The sequence below is a fragment of the Seriola lalandi genome, unplaced genomic scaffold (assembly GCF_002814215.2).
Source record: "Seriola lalandi dorsalis isolate HSWRI2012SDOR001 ecotype SW California unplaced genomic scaffold, Sedor1 jcf7180002054470, whole genome shotgun sequence".
NCBI lineage: Eukaryota > Metazoa > Chordata > Actinopteri > Carangiformes > Carangidae > Seriola > Seriola lalandi.
In genome coordinates, this window is record NW_019525023.1 from 2213132 (window position 1) to 2240215 (window position 27084).

Genomic DNA, 27084 nt, shown 5'->3' on the forward strand with positions numbered 1-27084 from the left:
TAACTCCCTGACTGGCAAACCCAAGGTAGAGGACTATAGGACACATGCCAAGCCATACTCTGTTATTCCACTGGAGATGCTGCTTGCATCTTCTTTGATCCTGTATGAACTGATAGGAGAGCTTCACAAAACGCCGTGGGGGAGACGAGGCAGCTTACAGAGGACCTGGGGAGACAGTAATTATCAGAAACAGGATGGGAGCACTGTGAGGTGCCGCATTACTACACCCTGTCACAAAACGCTTGTGCAGGCACAATTCATACACACCCTGCCCTGTGTTGAGCAACACCATGATATGTGTGTGTGTGTGTGTGTATGAGAGTAACATGGGGCTGGAGGGTGGGGCAGGGGTTATTAATGTTCACTGCCAGCAAAGAGATGGCAAGAAGCCTCCTGATGTGCCACACACTGAGAAGCAGCTGGGTAAGAGAGGGTACTGCATTTGACAACTGAACACTGAGAAGCTGTGTCTGCAACAGGAACATTAAAGCTGATTAAAGACTGAGGGTGAAGTCATGCAGGTAACATGTTGTTTACGCTCTTCTACAGAAAAGTCAGTTATTGTACTCTAGTTCAGTGTCTGTGTATAGCGCTCAGGTAACAACAGGGAGGCACTGCTTACTATTTATTTGGATGAATTAATCTGACAATTTCCTATTCTAGCAAACAATACAGTGATGTGTGACAAGTCTTTTAAAGCCGCAAAGTCATGTGCATCATGCAGATCAGCTGATGCTCAGCTGATCTTCGTGAGTCTAATTTACACACCTCAAACAGCAATATGAAAAATATTAATGGAGTATACAGTCATGTACAAAAAACCCAAAATAATGCCCATCACAATGATTCAAATGATTGCAGTGTTTTAGACAACATAAATCCAAAGATTAAAAAAAGTTCTAATTATCAATTATTTATTATTCCTTTTGAAGTAATTGAAGAAAAAGAAATTTCTATTTCAAACCTGAGAAATATATGGACAGCCAATAATAATTGTTCAACCCAGCCTGTCTCCATTTCTGCTGTTATTGCAACTGCTCACCTCGATTTGTATGCAAGTCGTATCTATGTTGTGAGACATACACATACCTCCATTCTGCTTTTTACTCTGCTAAATTTAAAATTATGACTAAGCAGATAAGCAGCTTTTTCGATCAGTTACATTAGAGTAATAGTAAACTGTGAAGAGAATATTTCTAACATATTGTGTTTTACATTGATTTGCTCAGAGAACTGAGAGAAAATATTATTACAGAAGGGTTTACAAATCATTACAATTAAAACTAAATATAAAATCATGTACAGAAATAAGTCAAAAACTGACTTTTGTGGAAAAACAGGACATCTATTTGTCTCATAAGATATGAGATTCTAATTCACAGAAACATGCTACACAAAGGAAGCAAGTAACCATGCCTGCTGCTGCTACCTCCTTTTTGCCTGAGTGCAGACTGACAAAACAATCCTAGCTCTCTGATTTTAGGCTTTTATTTGTTGTTTTGTGGACAAATTGTAGTGAGAACATAATGATCCACTCCATGACTTTTTCCTCTCATGCATCCTCTGATTGAAACAGCACAGATCAACATGCTGTCATGTCCCTTTTCTCCTCTATTCTAGCCTACTTTTACTCTACTGAATCACAATGTTTTCAGCTTCACCAGCATGAAGACAGTCTGTAACAGTTTTTTTGAGAAACAATGAGATTGTTGAGCATTAGCATGTTATTTGTCTCGGTGTATATTTACATCAACTCTTTTCTTTCTTCCTCTCTCAAACATTATGGCAGTAAACAAGTTCAAAGCTTCCATAATGTGAACTGATTGCTTCTTCCCAAAATTTTGATATCAGCCTTAAATGCCTGTTTCTTAGCCATTCTTTCCCTTCACTTAGCCATTATCCCCTGCAATGAGCTTGGTAAAGCTGTCCCAGCAGAGGACTGTGTGTATATCAGACAACATAAACACAGACAGCTGTGTCAGAGGGCAGCCGATAGTCTGTAGTGACTCATTCATCTCCTTTTGTCTCTCTCTTTGTTAGGGCACTGTCATTCCACCCCACCAAAAGCTGACTGTTTCCATCTGAGCTGAAAGATCAAAACACACCATTTAGTAGCTCTTTTTCAACACAGATGACCTTTGCATCCCAACAATTCATCTCTCCTCATTCAGTCCTGCCTCCCATGTTACTTCACCCTCATTGTCTCTCCTCCTATCCTGTCTCTCTCCCTGCTGTTTCAGCGCCACTTCAGGGCAGCATTCCATGCGTAAATACCAACAACAAGGATCTGTCACACAACAAAGCTGCCATTAAATTGCTGTTTTGTTTGTGTTACATGGCATGGTTTATTTCCAGGGGAGAATATGATTCGCTATGGTAAATGCTACCGGCTTAGCAATGAATCCCCAATGTTTTAACTGTGAGAAATGAAAAGCCTCCATCCATTCCTTCAGGAAATTTCAATTTCCAAATTCCGACATAATGGTTTCGCACTTGCACAATGATGAATCAATACAGGGATACAGGGATTAGTAGCAATGGACTACAACAGGATTATTATGGATGGTTGAGTTTACAACCATCTATTTAAGATATCATATTCTCTGAAAAGGAATGGTGAATGATCAGATATACTGTGAGCCCTTTGCCCACCATTTCAAATTCAGAAAACATGGCTTCACATCCAGAAGGAACTAGCGGTTCACCTGTAATACAACTGGCTGAGCAAAATCATCTTCCCAGCCCTCCCCTACAACTTGTTTTCTTCAGTTCTGCCCGGCTGCCTTGCCTGATTTAATGACCACACAGAGCTGGACCAGTGAGAGAGGTGAGTGTAGAAATGCGAAAAGTGGGAAACGTACAACCATCATAATCACAAGTACCAGGAATGTTGTGCACACAACAAGAGCATCTCGGAAGAGGCAGAAAATGGACATTCATGGTTTGTGGGTTCTGTGTGAAGAGCTGTCATATAGAGGCCGCTGTGCCCATACCAGAACAGTGCATTACTCTGTCAGCAAAAACGAATCACCATAAATACGGTTGCAGCAAAAAAACTATTTCTACCAAGTTCAACTCTACGAGTTCACTTTGCCAAAGCAAACTGATGTCCTAAATATATGTAAGGATATAAATAAACAAATATATACACACACACACACACACACACATAATAAATAACTTGAAAAATTGCATCCATGAGCCATTGCCTAATAGTTACTCAGGAACAGGTATATAGACCATTCAGATGCTTTCATACCTGGTAATCAATGCCAAACCTTTCCCAATGGTTCCACTCAATTTCCACAGATTGGCTGAGCTACAAGAATTATGGAAAACACCATAGGAAAGAGAAAAAGATGCTTCATATGCATTCTAATATCTACCACGTGTCCACACTCTACACTGCCTTCTCCTATTTCCCATTTTCACCAGTTTACCATTCTTCATCCTTCCATCCTTTCTTTTCTTCATACCTTTCTGCTCCCTGTCTGAGACCTCATAGGATTGTCCAGTAGTCACTGTATCTGCAATTCAGTCCTCCATAGCTCATATTGGGTTTCATTTGAGCCTGTCAGTCAAGGTGTCTGTCAGATATGGACTCTCCATTTCAGTATTTTTTTTCTTCCTTCTTGTATTCTGAATGAATTCAGAGAGTGACAGACACTCAGAAAGGGCAACTGTCAGAGGCATGCTTTCCACATATAATGCATGAAAAACAGAAGCAGTTTCTCACATCTATAATATAAAATATCTCATTCTTTTAACGTGAGCTGGTATACTAAAATGGTTTTACAGGACTTGTGCACCATAAGCACATATTTATGGTATAGACTACATGGACAATGTTGCAGGTTGGATTATAGCAGCACATCAGTATGTATTCACTGGTGGACTTCAGTGAGGATGAGAGTAAACCTGCAACATAGGATTACTGAGGCAAAAATTTCCATGCAACTCTGTGAGAAAAAGAAAATCTATGAATTTATGTTCGAGTCTGCACTACTGGTGAACATACAGTATATAAAGTAATAGTGTATCACAGCATTTTCTGATATTAAATGACAGAATACTATGATGATTGAGATAATGTACATTTACACATATAAGTTTTGATCAATATTGAATTTGATGTTTTTGCCAAGTCAGTCAACAGTTGTTCAAATGCAGTAGATCAGCCTTGCTGGGTAAAAATCTCACAAACATTACAATACCACTACATTTACTGATGTAATACTTTTTGCATTAAATCGTGATTTAGACACTTTAGCAAAAATTGTAATTGGTTAAAAAGTATGAGTAACCAGGCCAGGAGGTTAAAAACAAACAAAGCTTAGAAAAAAAATAAAAATAAAAATCTGTGTTGCATTACTCTGCAAAGTCATTGTTACATCAGTTGTCTATGAGGCAATTCCTGCATGATGACTCAAGCGCCAATCCATTAAATATTTAACAACTGGTACTGTTGTATTAGACATTATAATTACAATAAGAAGCTATATACACTGAAAAAAACCTAACTGACTTAGGCTGGAGGATTAACAGTTAGATTCTCAAATTGAGCGGTGTTGCCCTTTAACCTGGCGTTGCGTCGCTGCCGCGTTCAGGTGACACATGAATAAATAAGTGGGCACCAATGCGCTTCCCAGCAGGCACCTCTGGAGTCGCCAGGGCTACCTGAGATAACACTGTACACCTGACACCTCTGCATGAGCATGCACACTACCTCACATTTACTGACCGTTTAATTACTCTGATAAAATGAGCTGTGAGGAAGCACAGCAACAGTTGGAGAAGGCCATTACAGAAAGCAACATAACTTGAAAGAAGTGTCCTCAGATGGGATTTCACGTTTAACCTTACCGGTCCTCCCATTGAACTGATGGCTCATCAAAACATTGTTCACATGATCAATCAACTACTTCTAAAACTCGTATTTGATGCGCAGATTCAACAAATAACGTCTAGCCATTCTGTACTGCAAAGTAAAAGAACTATTAATGAGCGTAAAAGTCATGAATTACGCACAACTATAGTGGGAAGGAAATGTTACACTACATCCTTCATGCGAAAACATCTTCTCTGCCGCAGTCATCCCTCCCGTGTCTCTCAACTTATAGCAGGATGATCATGTCATTATCATATTATCTTACCTTCCTCGTCCGTGTCCGTCGCTAGCTGAGCGCCTTTAGATTCGATTGCCTGTCCTGCTGTGATGCGTTACCAAGTATCTGCTACCCCCTCTCTCGCGCTCTCTCTCTCTCCCTTCCTCCCTCTCTCTCTCTCTCTCTCTCTCTCCCCTATCTCTCCCGCCCCCCCTTTAGTTTTACTCCATCACCACCAACGCCCTGGTCATTGCAAATGTCACTTCCCAGTGTTCAAAACTACCACTGCACAATCCACCAAACGCAACATACACCTACACGTGTGTGGTACTCCTACACAAATGTCCCGTAATGTCCGCACTAACTTCAGCAATTCCAGCACTTACAGGTGCAGTCTCATGCAGGTTAAGTGTTGTTCCTAAGCAATACGATTCTGTTTTTCTCAATTAAAAAACTCTCACACACTCCGAGCATGTAATCTTAAAATGATTTCTGTGTTTTTCATTTGATGTGGGCTGAATTTATTTCAGCCTCTCTTTTTCCATGGCCCTGCGTTCATATCAGTGAAAAATGTAAAACTACGCTTAGATGTGTAGACAAATCATTTGCCAGCTTCACGGAGGGGGGCTGACTTCACTGAGATTAAAGAGATATATTTATGAGCATCCTAAATAAGCTTATGAGCTAATATATTACACAGATTAAATTTGAAATCCATTATTTAACCGCAGAGGTCATGGATCTGACGAGCAATGGCCGATGTGATAGCACCACCTAGTGACACATGCAGGGAAATGAATCCCCCCCTGCATAGGTCTGGTCTAATTTACAAAGCTCCTAGTTTAAGATTTTAACAGGTTAGCCACAAGCCACTTGAAAGTTGGTTAAACATTACAGTAAGAAATTATTTTAGAGTTTACATTTAAGACATCAAAGACAGAAGTTACACAGCCTCCCCTGTAGCACTCATTTCAGATTGTTGTTTAGTGGCAGGTCAACTATACACGAAACTTGGACTGCTCATCGATGACATTCATTTCTACCAGAGGTCTTAAACTGTACAGCATTTTAAACACAAATCAGTTTTTTAGTGTTTACCAGTGTCATTTATTCTATCCTATCCTTATCGCTAATTTACTTGTCTCAGTCAGTTCCTTGCCTTTTTTTGACATGGTTATTCAGACATACTTAAGGGTCTTTGGATGGACAGACGGAGAACGATTTAGATTTGTCATAAGGGTTGAAGACACTAAGATGTTACAAGAGGGCAAAAGGTGCAGGACACTGCTACTGTTGAGATACTCCAACAGCTGTTTTAGTTACTCAAAGGCCACAGGATGAACATTCTGTGACAGCATTGCATTGCTTTTGTACAATCTGACTTTTTTTATTCAGTATCTGCAAGTGGAGTCCGCTTTCCACAATAACGGTGTCAACTGAAGCAATTAGTTAATTTAGTGAACATGTGACCCTTAAAAAAGACTATTTAACATACAGTAGTAAAAGATTAATACACATACAGTATGTACAGTTTGTAAGAAAGACAATTCATCTTCATGGAATCTCACATTTCCTTAAGATGTAGAAGTGGAGGAAAATGCCTGAACATGGTTTAGGCCTTCTTTCTTTTACACCACTAAGCCGTACAAATTTTGTTTCTTATTCTGTGAAGCTCGCTCCTCTCACTTTCAAGCCTCGATGCCACCGGACTGCTGTTTTCATTCATATATATGATAGATGTTCCTTTCTTTGCCAGTAGTCTGACATGAATCTTCACCTTTCATGAGCTTTGGGAAATTATCCAGTTTCTGAGGAGCAATCTGCTTGATCATAAAACTTATTTCTTGGCCCAGTCAGTAGTTAAGATTGTGACATTTTAACTTCATCAAATTCAGTTATACCTGGATGACAAACGGCTACCAAACAAGGCAAAATGTGGTTCTAATCTAGGTAAGACAAGGGCAGAAATATCCTCCCATGCTGCCAATTTATATTTGAATCCTCACTGGAATGATATGAACTTGCTTCCAGCATGAAGTTGTTTCCAAAACTGCAACACTTAATTATACAAATGCGTTGGCAAGGATAACGATGCCTTTTCTGAGGGCGAGACCCCTCGTCTTATACGTATTTATCACCACTAAGAGGGTGACTAAGAAGAAAACATTAAAAAAAGAGACACAAAAATATATCTATATGCTAAAGTGCAACTGAATGCACACGTGTATATTCTTGGATATTCTTTTGTTTACAGGTGAACAGGAAAAAAAAATTGACTCACAATGACTGCTGCTGATATGATGACTGTTTTCTGCCAGGAGACACGTGGTACAGCTGCAAGCCTGAAAGTACAAACAAAATGTGTTATGGCAACACAATCAGTTTTCAGAAACGTTGTTAGTCTTTGTTAGAGAAATAATTAGTTATCAGAGATTATTAGCATTTTTTTTTGTTTGTTTGTTTTTAAAATGATTTTTACTAAAGTTTTGCACTACTGTAGCCAATATACCTCAGTAACTCAAGTGACATCAATATAAATCATTGTGATAAATGCAGAGAATCATTTTTAATGTGTATATTTTTCAGTGCTTACTCACTGAAAGAAACATTTTAATAACTTTAAGTCATTCCAGTTGATTGGCATTAAAACATTAATCAAACCAAGTTTTTACATGTGAGATTGGGGTATGATGATGATTCAAAGTGATATTTTGCTGCTCTCTGGTGGATAGTTTACTCTACTGCAGTTTTGTGTTAAGCATTGAGGTATCACTCAAATATCACTGAAGTTTGAAAGCAAAGCAAAGAGGCACACAGTTTCACTTATTGTGCCAAATATAATAACAAAATTTGAATGCAAAGACTAGCATATATAATAGAGGCCAATAGTATCTGGTTTTATGACATTTTCCCTAGTGCTTTGCACCAAAACGTATAGATACATACATTGTGTATTTTACATAAGAGAACTTCTGAGCATATATTTTGGGTATCAGGCAATCTTTAGCTTTATTGCTTGGCAGTTTATGCAATATTGTTTTTCTCCTCCTACACATATCTCTGGTCCCAAGGACGTCCCATGCTAGTTGTCAATTCATATACAGTACATGAAAACCCAGATACCCTTGTAGGAGCCTAAAAGGAACCTAAATATTGATGTTTGAGTAATTAACATGCAATAGTTTATGTTTATATGTAAAACGGCAGTAATGTACATGGTTCACTGACTTAGAAGGTATTGGAAGGATTAATTACAGTCATTCACAGTAATGCAATAAGTTAATTGTTTGATATCTACAACCCTGTTCGTTTTTAATAGACAGGCCTTGTTGGTGGATCCGTAGGTAGCAATGGACAGAATGTGCAGTATACTGAGTGGTAGCCTGCCGTAAAACCACGACAATAACCTCATAAGATCAACAATTTCAATCGCTGCCGCTATTCATACATGTTAGAGTACTGGTTAGCATACATTAATGACGCCAGTATTTAAGCACCGTCTTTCCAACAACTTTTTTTAAAAATCTTCAGCTAAACGAACGTACCTTTTTTATCTACACTTGGTTGCCAAAGTCAAAATAGGTTATGACTACCATAACTTTTGAAAGTCCCTGTTGCAGTCGAAGCCCTTTTCGTGGTAGCCATTATGATTTGTCATAACAGAAAAAGCACAGGTGTAATTCATAACCTTAATGATGGCTGTGATCCGTTTAGCTCTCTCAGTCAGTCATGCCAGTGGGTCAATATGCACGAGGTGTTCGAGGACGTAGGAAGTACAGCTATTACAAATGCTATTAATTAGCCCCACCTGTGCTTTTCCGGCCTGGACATGTAAATGTGTAGTCTACGCTCTGAAATTGGCCTGTTGCACCTATTCAGTTTAGATAATATGTGCTCATTTCTTCTCTGAATGAAGTGTGTGGCATTTAATTTACATTTAAATAGCCATAATGGTCTTGAGTCTGTCTTGCTTAAAATGGCACAAATCTGTAATGTGGAAACATTACAGTAATATGTCAGTGTGAAAGCATGTCCCTGTAAATATGAATAACATTTTTTTTTTTTCTCTCTGTGTAATGCTGGCTTATGTCCCTACATGCATTATGCTCATTTGCTGTAAAGAGTTGTGGTTCCCATGTCGTCAGTACCTTTTAATGAAACTCACATTGCAGTGCCAGAAGCCTCATAGCCTATAATGCCACTTGGCAGTAGCCACACAAACCATGATAGTGGAGATTTGTGCTATATATCTGGGGGACTGTGATTAGATGTTTTGACTGCAAAGAAGATTTTTATGACAAAAATTCATTTCTGGGTGAACTAATCCTCAATGATTAAGGTCTCTTCAGGTTTTTGGCTTTGTGAGACAGTGAGTGCATGTCCACATATTTTCACTGTGCCAAACCTTTGAAATAACTAGAAATTGTTGCATTCCCTTTTAAATTGATTAGTTCCCCCCTCTAAGATTAGAAGGTTTGACTGGACATGCAGAAATAGCTTATCGTGTTTCATATTGATTAGAGGCAATGCCCCCTGAAACTCATACCGACATGAAGCATTTGCATCTTTACACACCGGGTGAGATAGGTCCTTTTGTGTTTTTCTGTAACATGGTAGTGTACTAATGACTTCCCAGCTGTCATCTGGAAGAAGCTGGTGCCAAAATGAGCTGGAGGGTGAAGAAAGCTCAGTCTATTACACTGGCACACACCCTTGGCAGTCATGAATACGTAGACAATTGCTGCCCTAGGTTAATGTGTGCTGCTATTACTGACAGTTACTTAACACCTCTGGAAGGACTCACCACAGGGTCGTGCCAAGTAGCACTGGGGTGCTCTAGTATCCTTCCCAGTGTCCCATCATTCCTCTCTGCTGATCGTGTGTCGAGGCACTGCAATACTCTTTTTCAGGAAAGGTTACTGGTTAGAGAAAATGGAGGTATTTGTGATGGAATAAAATATTGAGCATGAAAAGAACAGCAGGAAAGAATGAAGCGATGACTTGTATGTTAACAAGGACATAAGGTTCCTCTCACACACTGAGTTGGTGTATAGGGATCAAATCCACAATGAAAATGGCAAGAAAGGTGGACTGTGTTCATAGAGTATTGAACATGAAAATATCGGTTGAATAGAATATTAGATTTTAGCACAACAGGTCTTTTCTAGTGAAGACATTTTAACATGTAACAGCAGGAAAAGTACATGTGTAACTAGCGACATGTAATTATGACTGAATTCCATTTATCTGCTTCGGTTTCACTGTTCTAGTATTGTTAATTTTGGATCACTGTCATATGACTTACTGGGACACTGAAATAAAACAGAGCCTTCATTAATGCTATTGGTAACATACCCATACTTCTCCTTGTCAGAATTGCTGTTATAAGGATGTGACATGCTATATTTTCTCACCTGCAATGTTGAAATGGTTGTAAAATGTTTGCATTGTAACTGCTGGAGGGGAAAAACATTTTTGTAGAGAGAGAGAGGAGGAGGATTGAAGGGGATAACTGTAGCTGATGTAGAAGAGAGTAGGGATGCTGCCTCAGGGGTTCACAGTCAGAGGCTAGGCAGACTGGGCTGCACAGTCAGATGTAGCTGGAAAACCTGATGTCTCAAAGACAGCTTCTGCAGTGAACCATGAAAATGACCCTGGCAAAACACCCTGATACACAATGGCACAAAGGGAGCAGCATGGCTGAGGCTGGGGAGACCAGGATTTTACAAAAGTTATACTAAACTTTATACCTTTATAATTTTACCATGTCACCATTATAGATCCAGAAAGTTATATTCTCACATTTTTATTGACTCATCCTTTCAGTAAGTTACAGTTAACCCATCTGCCTTCCAGTGGACTTTAACATGCATGGCAGAAATTTGAACCCAATGAACCTTTGATTTTTAGTTTTTAATTGATGAATAATAAATACTGAGCGTCATTATTTCACTTCCCTGTGTATTATATTATTACCCTACAATTTTCATCTCTAGTTATGCTAAAATATTTGTACAGTGTGCAGATATGGGACAAGGATTTAACCAAAGGCAAATAAAAACAAAGCAATCTATAATGTTCAATATTCAAAAACCTTGTTTGCTATGACAACCTCACATGTGCAAAGCTGCTTTAATAATGCAACATACCTTAAACACACATAACCCTGATTCTAATGAGTCACTTTTTGTATAGCCTTTCAGGATGGTAATGAACAGATGCACAAATGTATCCGCTAAACTTTAATTTTTTAAATGGAGGAATCTGTATGAAAGTACGGACTCATACTCATTTCTGGCATCAAATGACTTATAATAGAAATGAAAAGATCAAAAGGCTTTAATTGCACTTCTAGTGTCTGATGCCATGCAATTTCAGATTATTAAGTATCTATAATATGTGTAATTGATGAGGCTTGTATGAGCATCCAGAACATAAATCAACTTAAAAAGCATGAAGTGCCATAATGTGATACTGTTTGTAATGACTGCGTCTTTGAAACAGAAGTGCCCGACACCGTGCAGCAGAGAGAGTAATACATCTAAGTAGGTTTTTGACAGACTCAGTTGCGATAACAGATGGCAGGTTGAGCTCTCATGAATAAGAAGGAGCAGGGTAGACCTTGGCTTGTTTCTTTTGGAGTCATATTAAAATGAAATTACCGGGAGCAGCTTGGCATGAAAGGAGAGAGTGTAATTTGCTCGGAGGAAAGGAGAAGCACACGCAGGATAGCTGTCTGTGTTTGATACTCATCCTGCTTCACTTTCCCTTTTACTTAATTACACGTGTGCAGGCGTCCCATTCTCGTCACCAGGGAGTTAAAATTAGAAACACACTACTGTAATACTTTTAATTGGACATATCTACAAACACAGTACCGTTTTTATTTGCTCTGTGTTTTACCTTGGTGTGTGTGAGTGCTTTGTTTTATCATTTTTAATGTTAATGGACATATTTTTTGGCTTTATTACACTGTCAAAATCAGCAAGCAAGTCGAAACATGGGGTCTTAGCTTACTTTATCTTCTTGTCAAATTTCATACTTGTTTCATTAGTTAGTCCATAGCATATACTGTTCACATGACATAATACACAGATTCATTCAGATAACTACAGCATTTCAAGTCCCAGCGCCGACAGTGTCAGACATTACTGCATACAGTAATACATTCTCAGAGCATAAAGGAGCAATTAGGCCGTGGTGACTGGCTGAATGTAATAGCAGTGTCATCACTGACCTTTACCAAAGAGTTGTTCAGTATCACTGAACTGAGATAGGATTTAGAACTTGTGTTATTCAGTTAATTAGCAAGCCATATCTTTTTTTCTCCACAGCTCTTCCTCCAATAGATTTTTCAGTGAATATCCAAATGTAAGAACAGGAGACAATGGCCCAGTTGTACCAATTGTAATCACTCATTTCTCGAAGTACTTTACTTTAGTGCTCTTAAATTATACCTCTTTCTGTCCTATCCTAAAAATAATTTCTGTGGTCTTTGTCTCTTCTCACCACATTTATGGGAAGTTACATTTTTCTTCTTATGATACTGAGCAAAATTAGGCATTCAGGCAGAAACATGAAAATCACATGAACCAAAACAGGTTTAATTACCAACACATCTGTCCAGGTTGGGTGTAAGGTTATGTGCATGTCATATAGTGAGTATATTACGCAACTATTTAAATTTTACATTTTGTATGTGATGGGTTATCTATAAGCACAAGGTGATATATCAGTTTGATGTTCAGTAGCAGAGATTCAAGTCCATGAGACTGTTTGAGAGAACACCCACACACGTTATCACTTATTCTATCTGATTGGACCTCTGCTTATGTTGATGTCAGGTGGAGCCATGCTGAGCATCTCCAAACTCAATCAGGAAGACAATGGTGTTATTTTCTCAGCCTTGTAGATGGAACAAACATAAGAGAGTCACGGCAACTCTGCCTTATGTTTGTATATACTACTGATTTGTTTTCCTAAGTACATTTTGATGCAGAGTGTAATTGCTGCCTTGATTATGTTCCTTGGCGATTTTTTTTCAAGTATGATTGCCACATTTATTTATTTATTTTCACAAATGGTATGGCGATAGTCAAGATAAATAGTGAGTACACAAAGCACATGACACAGGACTAGAGGGTGGGATTCCCATGTAGATAGGTTTAGGAAAGAAAAGCACTTTAATTAAAGTCAAAGAAAGATGGGGTGGTTTCAGTTAAATGTTTTTTAACATTTACTCATTTGGCTTTCAACCAAAGCACCTTACGAGTAAGGGACAACAGTAGGAGACATTGAAGTACATACTAAGTTCGAAATCTATTCAACAAGGCAATGTGTAAGGAGATCAAGTAAAGAAGTGCATCAAAAGTGCACAGTAAGTGCTAGTTAGGCACGTTAGGGTGCTACAGGTGTTAGGAGAGGAGCTGCTCTTGGAAGAAATGAGTCTTCAGGAGATTCTTGAAGACAGAGAGGGACCCTGCTCTGATAGCATTTCACAGCTTGTTCCACCATTGGGAAACCACAAACAAGAACGGTCTGGACTGCAATTACTTAGTGTGGAGGAATGACAATGTCAGACACCAGGCGTTCCTTGGAGGAATGAAGTGGCCGAGAAGGAGCATTAGCCTGTGTGATTGAGTTCAAGTGGATGGGCGCAGACCCAGGCATCACTCTGTAGGCAAGCAATAGTGACTTGAATTTGATTCAGGCGGCCATGGGTAGCCAGTGGAGGCCAATGAGCAGCGAATGACAGGGTCTCTTTAAGCTGATCAAAGGTTCAATGCACCACTGCATTCTGGACCATCTGTAATGGTTTCACTGTGCGTGAAAGGCCCACCAGAAGGGCATTGCAGTAGTTGAGTTGCGAGATAACCATGGCCTGAACCAAGAGTTGGGTGGCGTAGTGAGACAGGTAAGGCTTGATTTTTCTTATGTTGTATAGTGCAATGTGGCAAGACTGGGAGACAGATGCCTCAGGGTCAGAGAAGGATAGCTGATCATCAAACTTGATACCCAGGTTTCACCCGACCTTGGATAAGGTAAGAGATGAAGAGGCGATGTTTTGATGTCGATATTTTGATGAAGAGACTGATTAGCCAGGATGACTTAGAGTTCAGTCTTAGAGAGGTTCCCTTGAGGGTGGCGCTCCTTCATCCATGTGTATATGTCTGAGAGACAAGCTGAGATATGAGAAGTAAACAGTGCTTTAGTGCTTTATGTCACTTTGCCAATACAATATCTAGTAACAACCCTCCTAGAAATGACTTATGTAGAATATGAGTATATTACTTCATACATGAATATTGTAGTTCATTCATTCAAGAAAATATCATCCATTCAATGATTACATTTGTAACCACAATGTAAGTTAGTGACGGAGATGTTAAGTAGATAGTGGAAGGTTGTATCAACAGGGTATGTGAAAAGTGTCAGGTAATAATGGCAACACTGTTCACCTGTGTGATTATGACTGGACATGACTTGTCAGCTGGTACCCAAGCAACCGGTGAATGAGCCAGTGATGCTCAAGCATGAATTAAGCAGCTGAAAGCAATTAGCTAATAATAAATATCTCTTTTAGATTGTTTTCAAAGTTTGTGATTTTGTGCACTTCGCATAGAGTATTTGTCACATTAAAAAAAACTAAATAAAAACTATATTTAAGGGCAATTTATGTGACAATATGCATCAAAAATGTGGTTGTGGTGATTTGGCTGCTGAATGTGGGTGTTTACTGTATAAAAGACACGCCACAAGTCTCATAAAGAACAGCAGCTGGGTGACATGGCCATGGAGTCACAGAGAACAGGTGTGAAATCACCAGCGAATAGGAGGCCATGTAACAAAGTACAGCCCTGGGTAAATCTATATATTCTTACTCAACATGAAAGTACATCTCAGAGGAAAATCAATATATTTTCTCTTACCCTTGTTTAAAGAAAGAATTCTGGATCCACTCTAAAATCCCAATAACGTTTTGCTTTAGGAGTTTTAAAGATTGATCAATGACCATATTTTCACCCAATGCAATTCTTGGCTTATCAGTGAAGCTGCAGAATCTGATCCAATCATGAGGAGCAAAGTCTTGCTCTGTATGTGTGATGTGTGCTACAACATGCTGTGACAGTTTGTAAATAACTGCATGGAGCACGTGTGAGAATATATAGACTTTTTCTTTTCCTTTTTATAGAAACATCTTGAAAATGTTGTGAAAGCATGCACACAAAAAAAGCCAGCACTCTACAAGGTTAAGTGATTTCAGCTTTGATACAGTTTACTTCTTTCCCCTCAAACACCAGTGATTTCTCCACCCAGAGGTAAAGCCCCATCTGCTTTAGTTGCCCAACAACTTGTATTACAGTAAGTCAAATGAATAACACTGTGACAGAGTTACATATCAAATCCAACCACTGTAAGCCCGGACCAGACAAAAAGAGCTGCATGAATATTCCTATTCTTGTCGCAATTTAATATTTTATCACAGTGTGTCATTTTCAAAGGCAGAACTAATTACTGACATTAATTACTAATTTCACTGATGGCATTAGCATTGATAAGTGTGATGATGATCGGATTAGTCAAGCTGTATTATGCTTAAAGAGCCAGAGCAAGATCTTGAGTATACTAAAATGGGGGACACTGATAGGAAATTACCTCTTTTCCCCATTCACAGCATCCGACCTCTACTGAATATACAGTATATATACTGAATACACTGAATATATATATATATATATATATATATATATATATATATATATACACTGAATATATATATATATATATATATGTATATATATATATATGAACAATAAACAATTACAGCTTTGCAACCATTGATTTATAGTTTACTGAACCTGCCTTTGTATCCATCCTGAGTCCCTGGATTAAGACACATGTTTTCAAAGTAACACATTTGGCACAAATGAAGACGGTAGTAAGAAAGTCTGATTTCAGAGTAGCCTCGTATATTCTATCCCAAGAAATAAGATGAATTATTTATTATGCATTACTGACCACAGACATGCTTTGACAAATATGGGAACAGCTGTTGGCCTGATGCTCAGACTTAATTGCCATGCAGTCTCAGCAACTTATTCAGGGCCTACCTCTACGGAAAAACAGCTCAGTGAAAGGAAAAAATTCAGTTGAAATGTTTTCAAAACTTTTCTTATTCCTTCATGACTCACTATAGCTGAGACACTCTTATGAGACTGAGACTACTGTATGTGTATGGCAAGATACCACCAGGAGTAAGTGAGAATGTTTTTTGTTTTTTTGATTGGGGTCAATTGACCCTGATGTTGTCACCTTCTTCAGCCACCTGATACACTATGTTGTACAACTTGTTGTACAAGATGGTTGTAGTAGTAGTAGTTGTGGAGGCCTGCTGCTCTGTTTGAATCAAGCAATGCAAATCTTTTGTAAAGCAGGGTATTAACTGGCTTATTCTGTTAATCACACATTGCCACATACATCCATCAGCTATGGTTTGAAGAGAAATTAATAAAGCAAATTCAGGATTTTCGTGAAGTAATTGAGAAATTAAGCTTTTGCTACCTCAAAATCTATATATGGAATTTATAAAATGTCAGCATTATCTTTGTATCATCAAATCTATCCAACATTAAACACAAAAGAAACAAGACATATTCCCATATTTTCAATGTGACACTGTCTGCATTTTCCACTCAGAATAAAAGAAAACAGAATAAGAGAAAGAACAGCCTGCAGGGCATAGGTCACATGATCACAGGCTCCTGGCTCACGGATTACATGGGTTATATACAGATTACAGTGCATTACTTTTCATAGGTACAAGTATAAACAGTGAATGAGAACAGCCTGTACTATCACATAATTTACTACACATACTGTGCTGGATAATAACTCATCTCAGATTGGTGATATTATCTAGAAACGTCTCCATATCCATGATACATTCTCTCCAACTAAAAGTATGGCTCAAAATGACTTGTGTATGTCAAGCCCTTCTAAAGCCTTTTTGTTTTACTGCAGCCAATCAATAAAGATGAGAGTTGAATCGAGAGAGAGATCTCACCATGGCATGCCTCACAATTTATGAGAGGCTGTGACAGCTCACATTTTAATCTCAGTATGGTCTGTTCCACTGAAGCTGTTTCTCGTCCTAAATTAATCTGCTGTGTCTCATAAAGTTTTTGTCAGACGAAAAAGGAGGAAATGTTCATTTTAGCACAACAGGTCACTGCTTTGCTTCATATTTACAAATGTTGCATGCAAGCAAAGAGTAATATGTTTAAAATATATATGAGAAAATTAAAAACCCATTCCAAACCACACTGCCCGTGTGTGTTAAATATAAATAAGTTTGATTATCATATGCTATCAATTCAGGGTCTCTACCATAAACAACACAGCATGTTATGGAATTCTTTATTAGCATTATATCAACCTAAAGGAATAATTCACCTAAAAACCAAACTTGATATAAATAATTCACAGGCAGTAAACTTGGACTCAGGTTGTTATGAAGCAATGCAATTACAGTGAAATTGTCTATTGATCTCTCCCTGCTCTTTGCATTGGATGGTTAAAAATTCCACACACAGGCAGTGATTAAAACTGAGCCTGATGCCAAAATATATTGTATTTAATATACACTCTGGCCGAGATAAGCTGATGCAGCTTTTTGTATTCCTAGCCAACCTTTTTAGTTGTGACCCTGTAACGCAAAGCAATGTGTTGTTTTGACTCCCGGTCACATGAGTGATGGTGAGTTTTGAGCATCATTTCCTCTCACTTGTGTTTCTTTTGAGTATTTTTGAGTTGCATGAAGAGATAAAACTATACAGCAGGCTATGCAACAACAACAACAACAACAACAACAACAACAACAACAACAACAACAACAACAACAACAACAACAACAAAGCTGTATTTAAAGTTGGGATACATGTACACCTTCTAGGCAGAAAGTGAACATATGGCTGTTACAGCTACATTTGGAGGGACTTTCTCCAAAAAGAATTGATGGAAGCTGGTACAACATACCAGTGCTAATATGACTCCTGAACTTGAACCATTTGCTTGGCCTGGATTGTCCTACTTTTTGAGGTAATTTCATGGTCAATTTTGCCAGAACCGGTTCTCATTATGTGAAGTTGCCAAGAACACAAAACACCAAGTTCATGAGGGTGATTACATGATGATTTTTTGGATGACTGTATCCTTTATTCATAATGCCACATTGTGGATTAGAGATGCCAAGGATTGTGAGTGGTGAAATATATCTCCCCACTTTGAGGAGTTGCTACATCAACTGACACAGTTGACAGTTCTGGCATGAGAGCTGATTCAAATTTTTAGTCACTAATTATAGTACTCTCAGAATAAAACAAAAATGGTTGGCTTTCCCCTTTCTGCTGCTTATTACAGAGATCAAACGACTGCTACATTTTCCATCGTCTAACACATTACATTTTTTCACATACACTGTACATCGTATGTAGCCACGGATACAACAAAGGAGTTTGTCATCACATAGTACGTTTTTACAACAGCATCAGACTTTAAGTCCCCTCAGGTAGAGCAGCATGTAAAAATACTGCCTACATAGGGATATATACACCACAAATGAGGAATGTTTCCCAATAAAACCTAGCCCTAAGTGTAATGAGGAGAAATGTCCAATACAGCCTAGAACTTGGGGGGCAATGTACCAATCCCTCTGTAGCATAATGACTCACTGCGTCGCAGAGAATATCCTCCACAGTGGATAGTACATGCGCCCATACCCATGGAGGTGATTAGTAGCCCTTTGTAACGACGCATTCAAGTTTGACGTATTGAAGTACAACCTTCTTTAGAGTGCGCCATATGTCTAACTTTGCAGTGTAACCACAACCTCCGGGAACATGACTCACAGCATGCTCTGCAGAGACGGAAAAAGAACCTAGACCTGAGTCAAGGCAGAAGAAATACTAAAATGCTGATTGGAATTTGATATAATAAGAGAACAGAGATGAAAAGGAAAGATGTACATTTTCGTAGAGCTCTTGAATGTTTGCTTTTTGGCAACAAAAACACAAGTCAGCATGGTATTAAGCAGAGAGAACTAAATAATATTTTTTCAGTCTAGCAATTAAGTGTTTATGTAGTCCTGTGCCGATGCTCTGGAAGGTCTGGAAAGACTCCCTGACCAGAGTGAAGCATGAGTAATGTGATGCTGCGAGGTAAACCCGCGTTGATAGCTTGTAATAAACATGCCACATTCTCTAAAAGCTGAAAAGTCTGATGGCTGCCAGAAAGCTTTGAAGTGAGATCACACCTCCTAACCTACCACCATTTCACATCTCCTCTTGTTTTGTTTTGCTCTTATTAGGGAGCTGGCACAGACTTCAGGCACATCAGCTACAACCCTACTGTATGAAACAGAGGAATAGATCAAAACCTCCATTGTGTGTTTGTGTGTGTGTGTGTGTGTGTGTGTGTGTGTGTGTGTGTGTGTGTGTGTGTATTCATTTATCTTAGACATATGTAACTTGGATGCTTTGTTAACCAGCAAGAACGCACAATTTCTAAATTGCATCTGCAGAGTCGGTTTCCAGCTTGTCAAGCCTGTGACCTAGAAAGGCAGCAGAAAAGTTTTTGGGTCAGGGGCTTTTTCTGTGATGGTTTCTCACTCTCTCCTTAAACACACACGTACACATGCACACAGACACACGACTCCACACATCTCGGACTGGCAGGTAATGCAAGAAGGCCAGTTTTAGAGGGAATCAAATATTCATGTGTCTATGAAGTGCTGGCCAGGTTTCCCGGCCCGCAGGCATGCTGCTGCCTGCGCTCCTCTATCACTGTCTGGCTGCAGAGAGCCTGAGGTGCTAGATTCTTTATAGTGGTATGATTAGACAGTATGGGGAAAGGCCAACAGAGAGCACTGCTCCCCTGAACTAGCCTTTTTTTTTGGGGCACAGTGTAATATCTAATACGTTGTGTCAGGCTGAGTGTTGGGCCTAATGCCTGTATTGATGGATTAGGTCCAGCAGCCTTTCTAGTGCGGTGACAATGTTTCGGCCATGAACACCTACCCAGACTGCTCCACCCGGGTGGTTCTCTGCTTTGTTTATGTCACATTTACTGTGAGTGCTTCATTATTTATGAGGATTTATTTGATCAAGAGGAATGTCTCTTGGCTTCAAACTAGACAAGAAGAAAATTCAGTTCATCACAGTATTAAATGACTGGACACCAGCGCTGAACTTATTCATCTGGCCCCCTGTGTGGTCCTGAGTGGTGTTCCAGAAACTTCTACTCATGTGATTCTCCAAAGTGAAGCAGAGGGATGAGAGAGAGAGAGAGAGAGAGAGAGAGAGAGAGAGAGAGACAGAGAGAGAAGCTCTCTCTCTACTTTGCTGTCTCCCATCACTTTCCCCCCTCAGTGCGAACCCACACCTCTTGTGTTTTCCCACCGATGCTTGTGTTCAACTCCAACCCAGTTCCCAGTTTAAAGTAATCGATGGAGTGGAAGAAGAAGACCCTGACTCGATAGAGGAGCAGAGTTGCAATAAAGAAAATCGCCCGAGGGGATTGAAAGAGAAGGAGACGAGCGGAGACAGGCAGAGGAGGCGAGGAGAGAGGGGAAGACTGCTTCAGGTGACCGAGTCGCGATGGAGGCGCACGGCGTGTGTGTTTAGGGAGCACCGCTTGTGGAAGCGCTCGCTTTGTTAAGGTGGAATACAAAGTGAAGAACCCTCAGAACTGACCGGGACCTGCCTTTGTCCTTTTTACACTTGACGGATTATCTCAAGAGTCATGAACGTGCCGCCACCAGACCGCAGGAAAAACATGCGAGAACTGGCTTTGGAGATTGGCATCCGAGTTCTGCTTTTCGGAGTTTTTGTGTAAGTAGAGCTTCAAGCGGCTGAGTTTTCTGTTCTCTGAAAAATCCAGTCAGACATCCGCAGCCCTTCAGTTTCACAACTGACGCTTTAGGAGCTTTAGACACTGAGCTGTTGTATCCAGATTCATTTGCCGCGGTGTGGTGCTGGACGAACAGGTCCGTCTGTTGATCCGCGGTTCAGCACCATGGACGGATCACTGCTAAACAAGTAGGACAGCGGACAGACGCCGCGTTAACAGGTTGCAAAAAGCAAGTTGAATATCCGGCAGCATTACACTTCATGTCATTTAATCGGCGTGTCACCGTTCATGGATGACACTTGGGAAATATCCTCGTGGATTTTTCTTTTCTTATTAGAGATTCACTCCATAAAAAAAAAAAAAAACAGTGATAGAGGGGAAGGCCGATACAGATGCGGTGATATGTAAAATGTAAAATACTTTTTTTTTTCTTCAGTATGACACTAATCGAGAAGGTCGTGCCTCTAAACTAACACTGATATGAATTATTAATTGTTTGTCTAGCCTGGAGGTATTAAGCCTTGTTTGCACCATGATTGTGTCATTTACTATAGATTTTCGGCTTGATATGATCTTGAAAAAAGCTTCAGGTCCTGTTATCTGAAATGACTCACCTTGCAGGAGCTTTCACTCCATCTCTGGGGGGGAAAAAAAGAAAAAGAAAAAAAAAAGAAGTCAAAAAATCAGCTCCTGTGATTTGGAGTGTGTAGCAAAACTGCCTGCATATGTTCGTGTGTACGTCCTCATTAATATAGGCTGTATGTGTGCTGTCACAGCGAAAACATTATACAGCCCAGAAGAGTGTGATGCTGATGTTTGACATGGACAAACTCAACTGCAGGGATCTGACTGAGGGACAGGATGAAGCATGTGAGAGAGGAGGCATGAGGCATCTGGGTTTAGCTTTTTATGTGTTCCTATGTGAGATTCACATTTCTTGCTGATTTGTATCAGGGCTGGAGGCCACATAATAATAATAATAATAAAAAAAAACACAAGTTCACTCAATATCATCATCATCATCATCATCAGCCAACTGCTGTATTCTGCCCCATTCAGAAAGTCCTTGATCACTGTAATGAACTGAGTTTTACTCACAATATTCCCTCTCCAGCAAACAGAAAACAAGCTAAGGGTAATCAGCTGTGTTTGTTATGAAGCCCCGTCAGTAAATCTGCTTTGTGGTTACAGCAGTGTCCCTAAACTGACTACGACACATTCAATCAATTTGGTTACACGGTGTCAGGTTTACTTCTCTCTGTGTGACCGTAAACGAACACACACATGCAACACTGAATGCCAAATGTCCTCATGTTTAAACACACACGTCATCCTATTTCATGCAGCTTCGGGAGAGTTGTGGCATATTGGCGCGAGGAGTTGTAATTGGATAGAGACGAGTATTGGTGTAACAAGGAGCCATACAAGGCCCATTCCATTATTTAGTTAATAGTATTTTTGATTGATTACATTTAGAAAGAGAACAGATATAAACAGGATACTATTGGGCTCTGCACTTATGACTGAGAGCATTTACTTTTCTGAGAAAAAGTTTCAATCATGTATTTTGACAGAGGGAGCATTTGGTCTGATACCTTTCCTTGGCTGTAATTTTTGTATTGAACAAGCTTTATGCCCAGCAGATCGGAGAGTCGCCCTCTGGCTCTGAAGGGCAGCAGTTCCCTGTTCTTGTCTCACCTCGAGGCCAGAGGTGAACGCAGGATAATTGGGGTCAACTAGAATCTGATGTTTTCTTCACTGGAGGTGTAAAGGACAGTTTTTAGCTGCGTCTGATGTTCAGTGTAGGTGTAGTGCACTGCAGTTTTATCTTGGGAAGAAAGTAGCACCTTTATTCGTGTTTCTTTACCAATAAGACTCAGCAGGCTTGTATTTATGCTTCATTGCTTAGTTAAAATCTTGTTTACTCCCATTAGAATTTCATTTATTGATTTCTACCTCTGCAGCTCAGGACTAAATCTGACTAACTGGAAGAAAGGGAGGACAGATTTTCTCATTTGCTGTTCATATTCCTTCAATTGTGAGCATGTATCGGGGGAAGCTGGAAATGAATGAATTAATCCTTTACTTTGGGCTCAGAGGCAGATATGAATCCAGATATGAGAGGTAGCTTTAATCAGAGATCACATGCAAGGTCTGACTGTTTTGTCTTTGATTCTGATTAATTAAGGTGCCTGTTACCAAAACACTTATTCTCTGTGCTTGACTGGTCACCCACACAAACTGTTGTTGTTTTTCTCCACCACACAGTGAACCACATGTCTGTTCTCTCTGAGGACTGTAAGGAGAAAAATATTAAACCTACGAGCCATGAATTCCCTGCCTTATTTACATCCAATTTTTTTTGCCAAACACGACTCGCCTGTGAGGGAATATTACTTTTCATTTGCCCTTGCTTGCCAAGCTGCCTGTCTGTTCCAGGCCTCAGGAGGTGCACTGACCTTAGCAATGGGCCAAGTGTGTGCTGTTCAGTTGACCCTGTGCTATCAAACCGCTAATGCCATTCAGTCATCATAGCTTGGTAGGCTCCCCAGGAGTCATCTCTCAAGAGTAAAGCAAAAAGTTCAATCTAAATGGAAATGGATCATTGACATTTAACAAAGTGGAAAAAACTAAATCTGAAGCTTAAATCAGAACAAGATAAAGGTCTTTTTTTTCCTGCAGTCAGCTACTCAACATAGAGAGAAAGGATAATGAGATTGGTGCTATTTCACTTTCCTTGTAATCCGAATCACAACAAGCAACGAGCTTAGACAAACACCAAGAAGTCATTTCTTCCTTGAGCGGTTATGTGGCAGAGCTCGTGTCCTCAGTCAACCAAAACAAGCTCAGACTTCAAGTTTCTCTGTGTTTGTTCCAAAGCTGATGGTTGGGCACTTGAATAAGCAGATACATTCCAGTAAATATCAGAATACTGCTTCAGTGCAGAAGAGGAGACAAAGCAAGAAGGACACAGCGACGGAGAGAACGAGGCGGAGGATAACGTAGAGGACGTGCAGTTAAGGAGATCGAGATTGTTTTGAGGTTTTACAGATTAAGACGTGAACTACAGCAAATAGAGAGGCACCAAAACCACTCTGAGAACTCCTATGGGCGCAATTTAAAAGCTTCTTGATGGGGTGATTACCCAGAGAAGAGTGCAGCTTGCTTTATGGGCTGATGTACACAACAAAATAGAATAGATTTGTCTGTGCCAAGAGTAACAATTTGGGCCTGAGCGGAACCGACTCTTTTATTGCAAAGAATCATGATGATTCCCTGCACAGAAAGACATGAATCTTGTTTATCACATGTACCGGCACTGAAGCATGCCAGAATATACAGTGTGCGATGGGTTAAATGGCCTCTGACACCGACGTTAGTTTAGGGATAATTTTTGATATAGCTGTTGTCAAATGAGGTTAACAGTGCGTGCTACACAGCAACACCGTTCATCCCTCAAAACAGTGTTCGGCTCACTGCGAGTCATCCTCCCCTCTCAGAGGAAGGCTTAGGAGCAGCCCTGGGATGCAGTCCAGAGCCTTGGCAAGTCTCAGAAAGCCTTGTGAGATGTTGGGAAGGAGCAGCATGTCAGGCCTTTGACTGTTTAAGAATAAGCGGATTGTTTAGCTAGCACATTAAGGATGGGGGCTCTTACACTCTGATTCTGTGGAGAAAATCTCTTTGTAGAGGATTGGTTACAGAGTCATCGAGGAGCATTTTCTCTGTGGTTGATATGAACAAAGTATTTCTAATCCAGAAGAATGTTGCTGTTATCTTCTAACCAGTGCAACTAAACAGAGTCACATTGTTTTAATATAGACGTGATCTAAAAGTGATTGCAACCATGATCTGATTTCATGCTGCATGCAAGAGCATAGGCCACAGTGGCGATGTGGGGATCTACTTTAACAGCTCACCGTGGCTGCTCTTGACCGCTCCATTAGTTACATTGCATTGTGTCATGGATGTATATTTGATGACTGATGCTCAGGACTAACAGTGCTGATTAAGAAAACATTGCGTTTTCTATGACCGCTTCACTGTGAAAGCCATCCCGTGTTTTGCCAGTTGAATGCTTTCAATGCGAAGCAGTAGGAGGATGTTCCATTTGCATGACCAGTGACTTCAAACAGCACCAGTGGCGTGTAAAGCGAGTGAGCAGTAAACGGTGAGGCTCATATGAATGAGATAAAGTTGTGGTGGATTACATGCACGCATAGTTTTCCCTCGTGCTCAGATAGGCATGAATTCAGATACGTAGACTCCACCACTTCCAATAAAAACTACTGTGAAGGGAAACATAACTATTGAATAATTACTGAATTTATTATGACTTATGTAGTAATGTACTAACTCTAATGTACTAATGAAAATAGACAATATATAAACTCCAACAACAAAAACTTGCCAACGAAGGCCATGAAACATCAATCCAATCTAACAAAGGTTTATTCTCAAATAATTATTTCAACATTATATAGAGTACTTATTAAAGAAATAAGGATAAAGAAGGTTCTCCTAGACTAACATAGACAAATTATAGGGACTAAAGAGTAACAAACTTTCCTACCAGAAACTGCTACCCTATGTGATGGTGAAAAAGAGTGAATGAGTGGAGTGAAGCCCTTAAATAATCTTCTGCTGCCCAGGTGAATTCAATCAGGTAAAGAACCAATCTGTGATTGGAAAGGAAAGGAAGTGAGGTAGGTGAAAATAGGGATCTTAACTACATCCCAGTCATTTTCATCATTAGATGTAAATTAAGAAATTTGCTGACAGAAAATGTTCAGCCAGAGGTCGCAGGTGTTCCTCCACTCTGCTCTTTGTTTTATTTTACTGGTCTATACAGCTTAGTCCAAACAGCTCACTCAAGCTGATTTTATGATTATGAAGTAAATGAAGTAAATGCTGCTGATCAAGAAAGTCTAATGTAGCATTTCTCAGAAAGTGGTTAACTGAACTTGAGCTAGAGACAAGTAAATATTAGAATAACCTATATTGAATGGTGAGAAAGAGAACACCAATAGGATACCCATGTTGCTCTGTTTTTGTTTCTTCAAACACAAAATGACTTTTCAGCAATTTGACATACATCTAGCTCGAGTCATTTGCCGTTTGTTTACTTTTCACTGCCTGTATGATTACAGTGTACTGTCTCTCTCTCTCTCTCTGCTTTTCTTAATTTTGGCAGCCAGTATCTGAGCTACTGAATCACAGGTCATCCAATCTGCAACCCTCATTATCTTAGAGATGAAGAAAGAATTGAGTTGGCGGGCTTGACAACTGGCTGTGGCTGCTGGGATATGGAAAGACTTTCCGACTGTATGCTGTTGACATAAACTGTTCAGAGAGAGGGGGAAAGAAATGCCTGTAAAGAGTGTGACCTCTAAGAAAGTTCATTTATTGATTTTTGTCTGAAACAGCAAAGAGAGAACAACCATTGTTGTACTTGATTATATAAAAACCAACCTAATTAATTACGTAGTCCTTAAAGGAGAAGCTTCTGAAAAGTGGTAGTCTAGTCTATTCAGGGACGTCCAATTACACCAAACAAACTAAGGATCGACAAGCTCAGTGGTCTTTGAAAAACTCATGGAAGGAAAATGGACAAAAAGGCCAAGGTAGAATATTTATGTGACGAAAGGAAGTGACAGAAAATGGACAGAATGGAGGTGTTTGTGTTTAGCAGAAGGACAACGATGGGGCGACAGAAAAGGGAGAAGAGTGTGGATCAGCAAACTTTACAGGTGTTGTGGCAGAAATAACCATGATTCCAATGACAGCAGAGGCAACTGACTATCATACCAAGACCAGGGATACCCTGACAGCTCAGTCCGTCACCGCTCTAAACTACTCTGGCATTTCATTCTCCACAATCATTTGATCAGCTCATTATGTCTCAATGTCCCTGCTGTCATCTATCCAACGCTATCTCTTTATCCCTCCATGGACATCAGATCGCTCAGTTACTCACCATCTGTCTTTTTGCACCGTTTCTTCTTGAAGGAATGCACCACGTTTTTTTCAGACATTGCCCTGTGGGTCAACCTATCCATTAGTTGATGGAACTTTA

General features: G+C 39.7%; 1 protein-coding gene across 1 annotated transcript in view; it reads left to right on the plus strand.

The window, feature by feature from the left end:
• Positions 1-20531: 20531 nt before the first annotated feature.
• plpp4 (phospholipid phosphatase 4) overlaps positions 20532-27084 on the plus strand; it is a 49137-nt gene continuing 42584 nt past the window's right edge. The window contains exon 1 of the mRNA XM_023411621.2: positions 20532-20992. Within this exon, the coding sequence (XP_023267389.1) occupies positions 20904-20992 (89 nt within the window). The 5' untranslated portion in view covers positions 20532-20903. The remainder of the gene's footprint in view (positions 20993-27084) is intronic.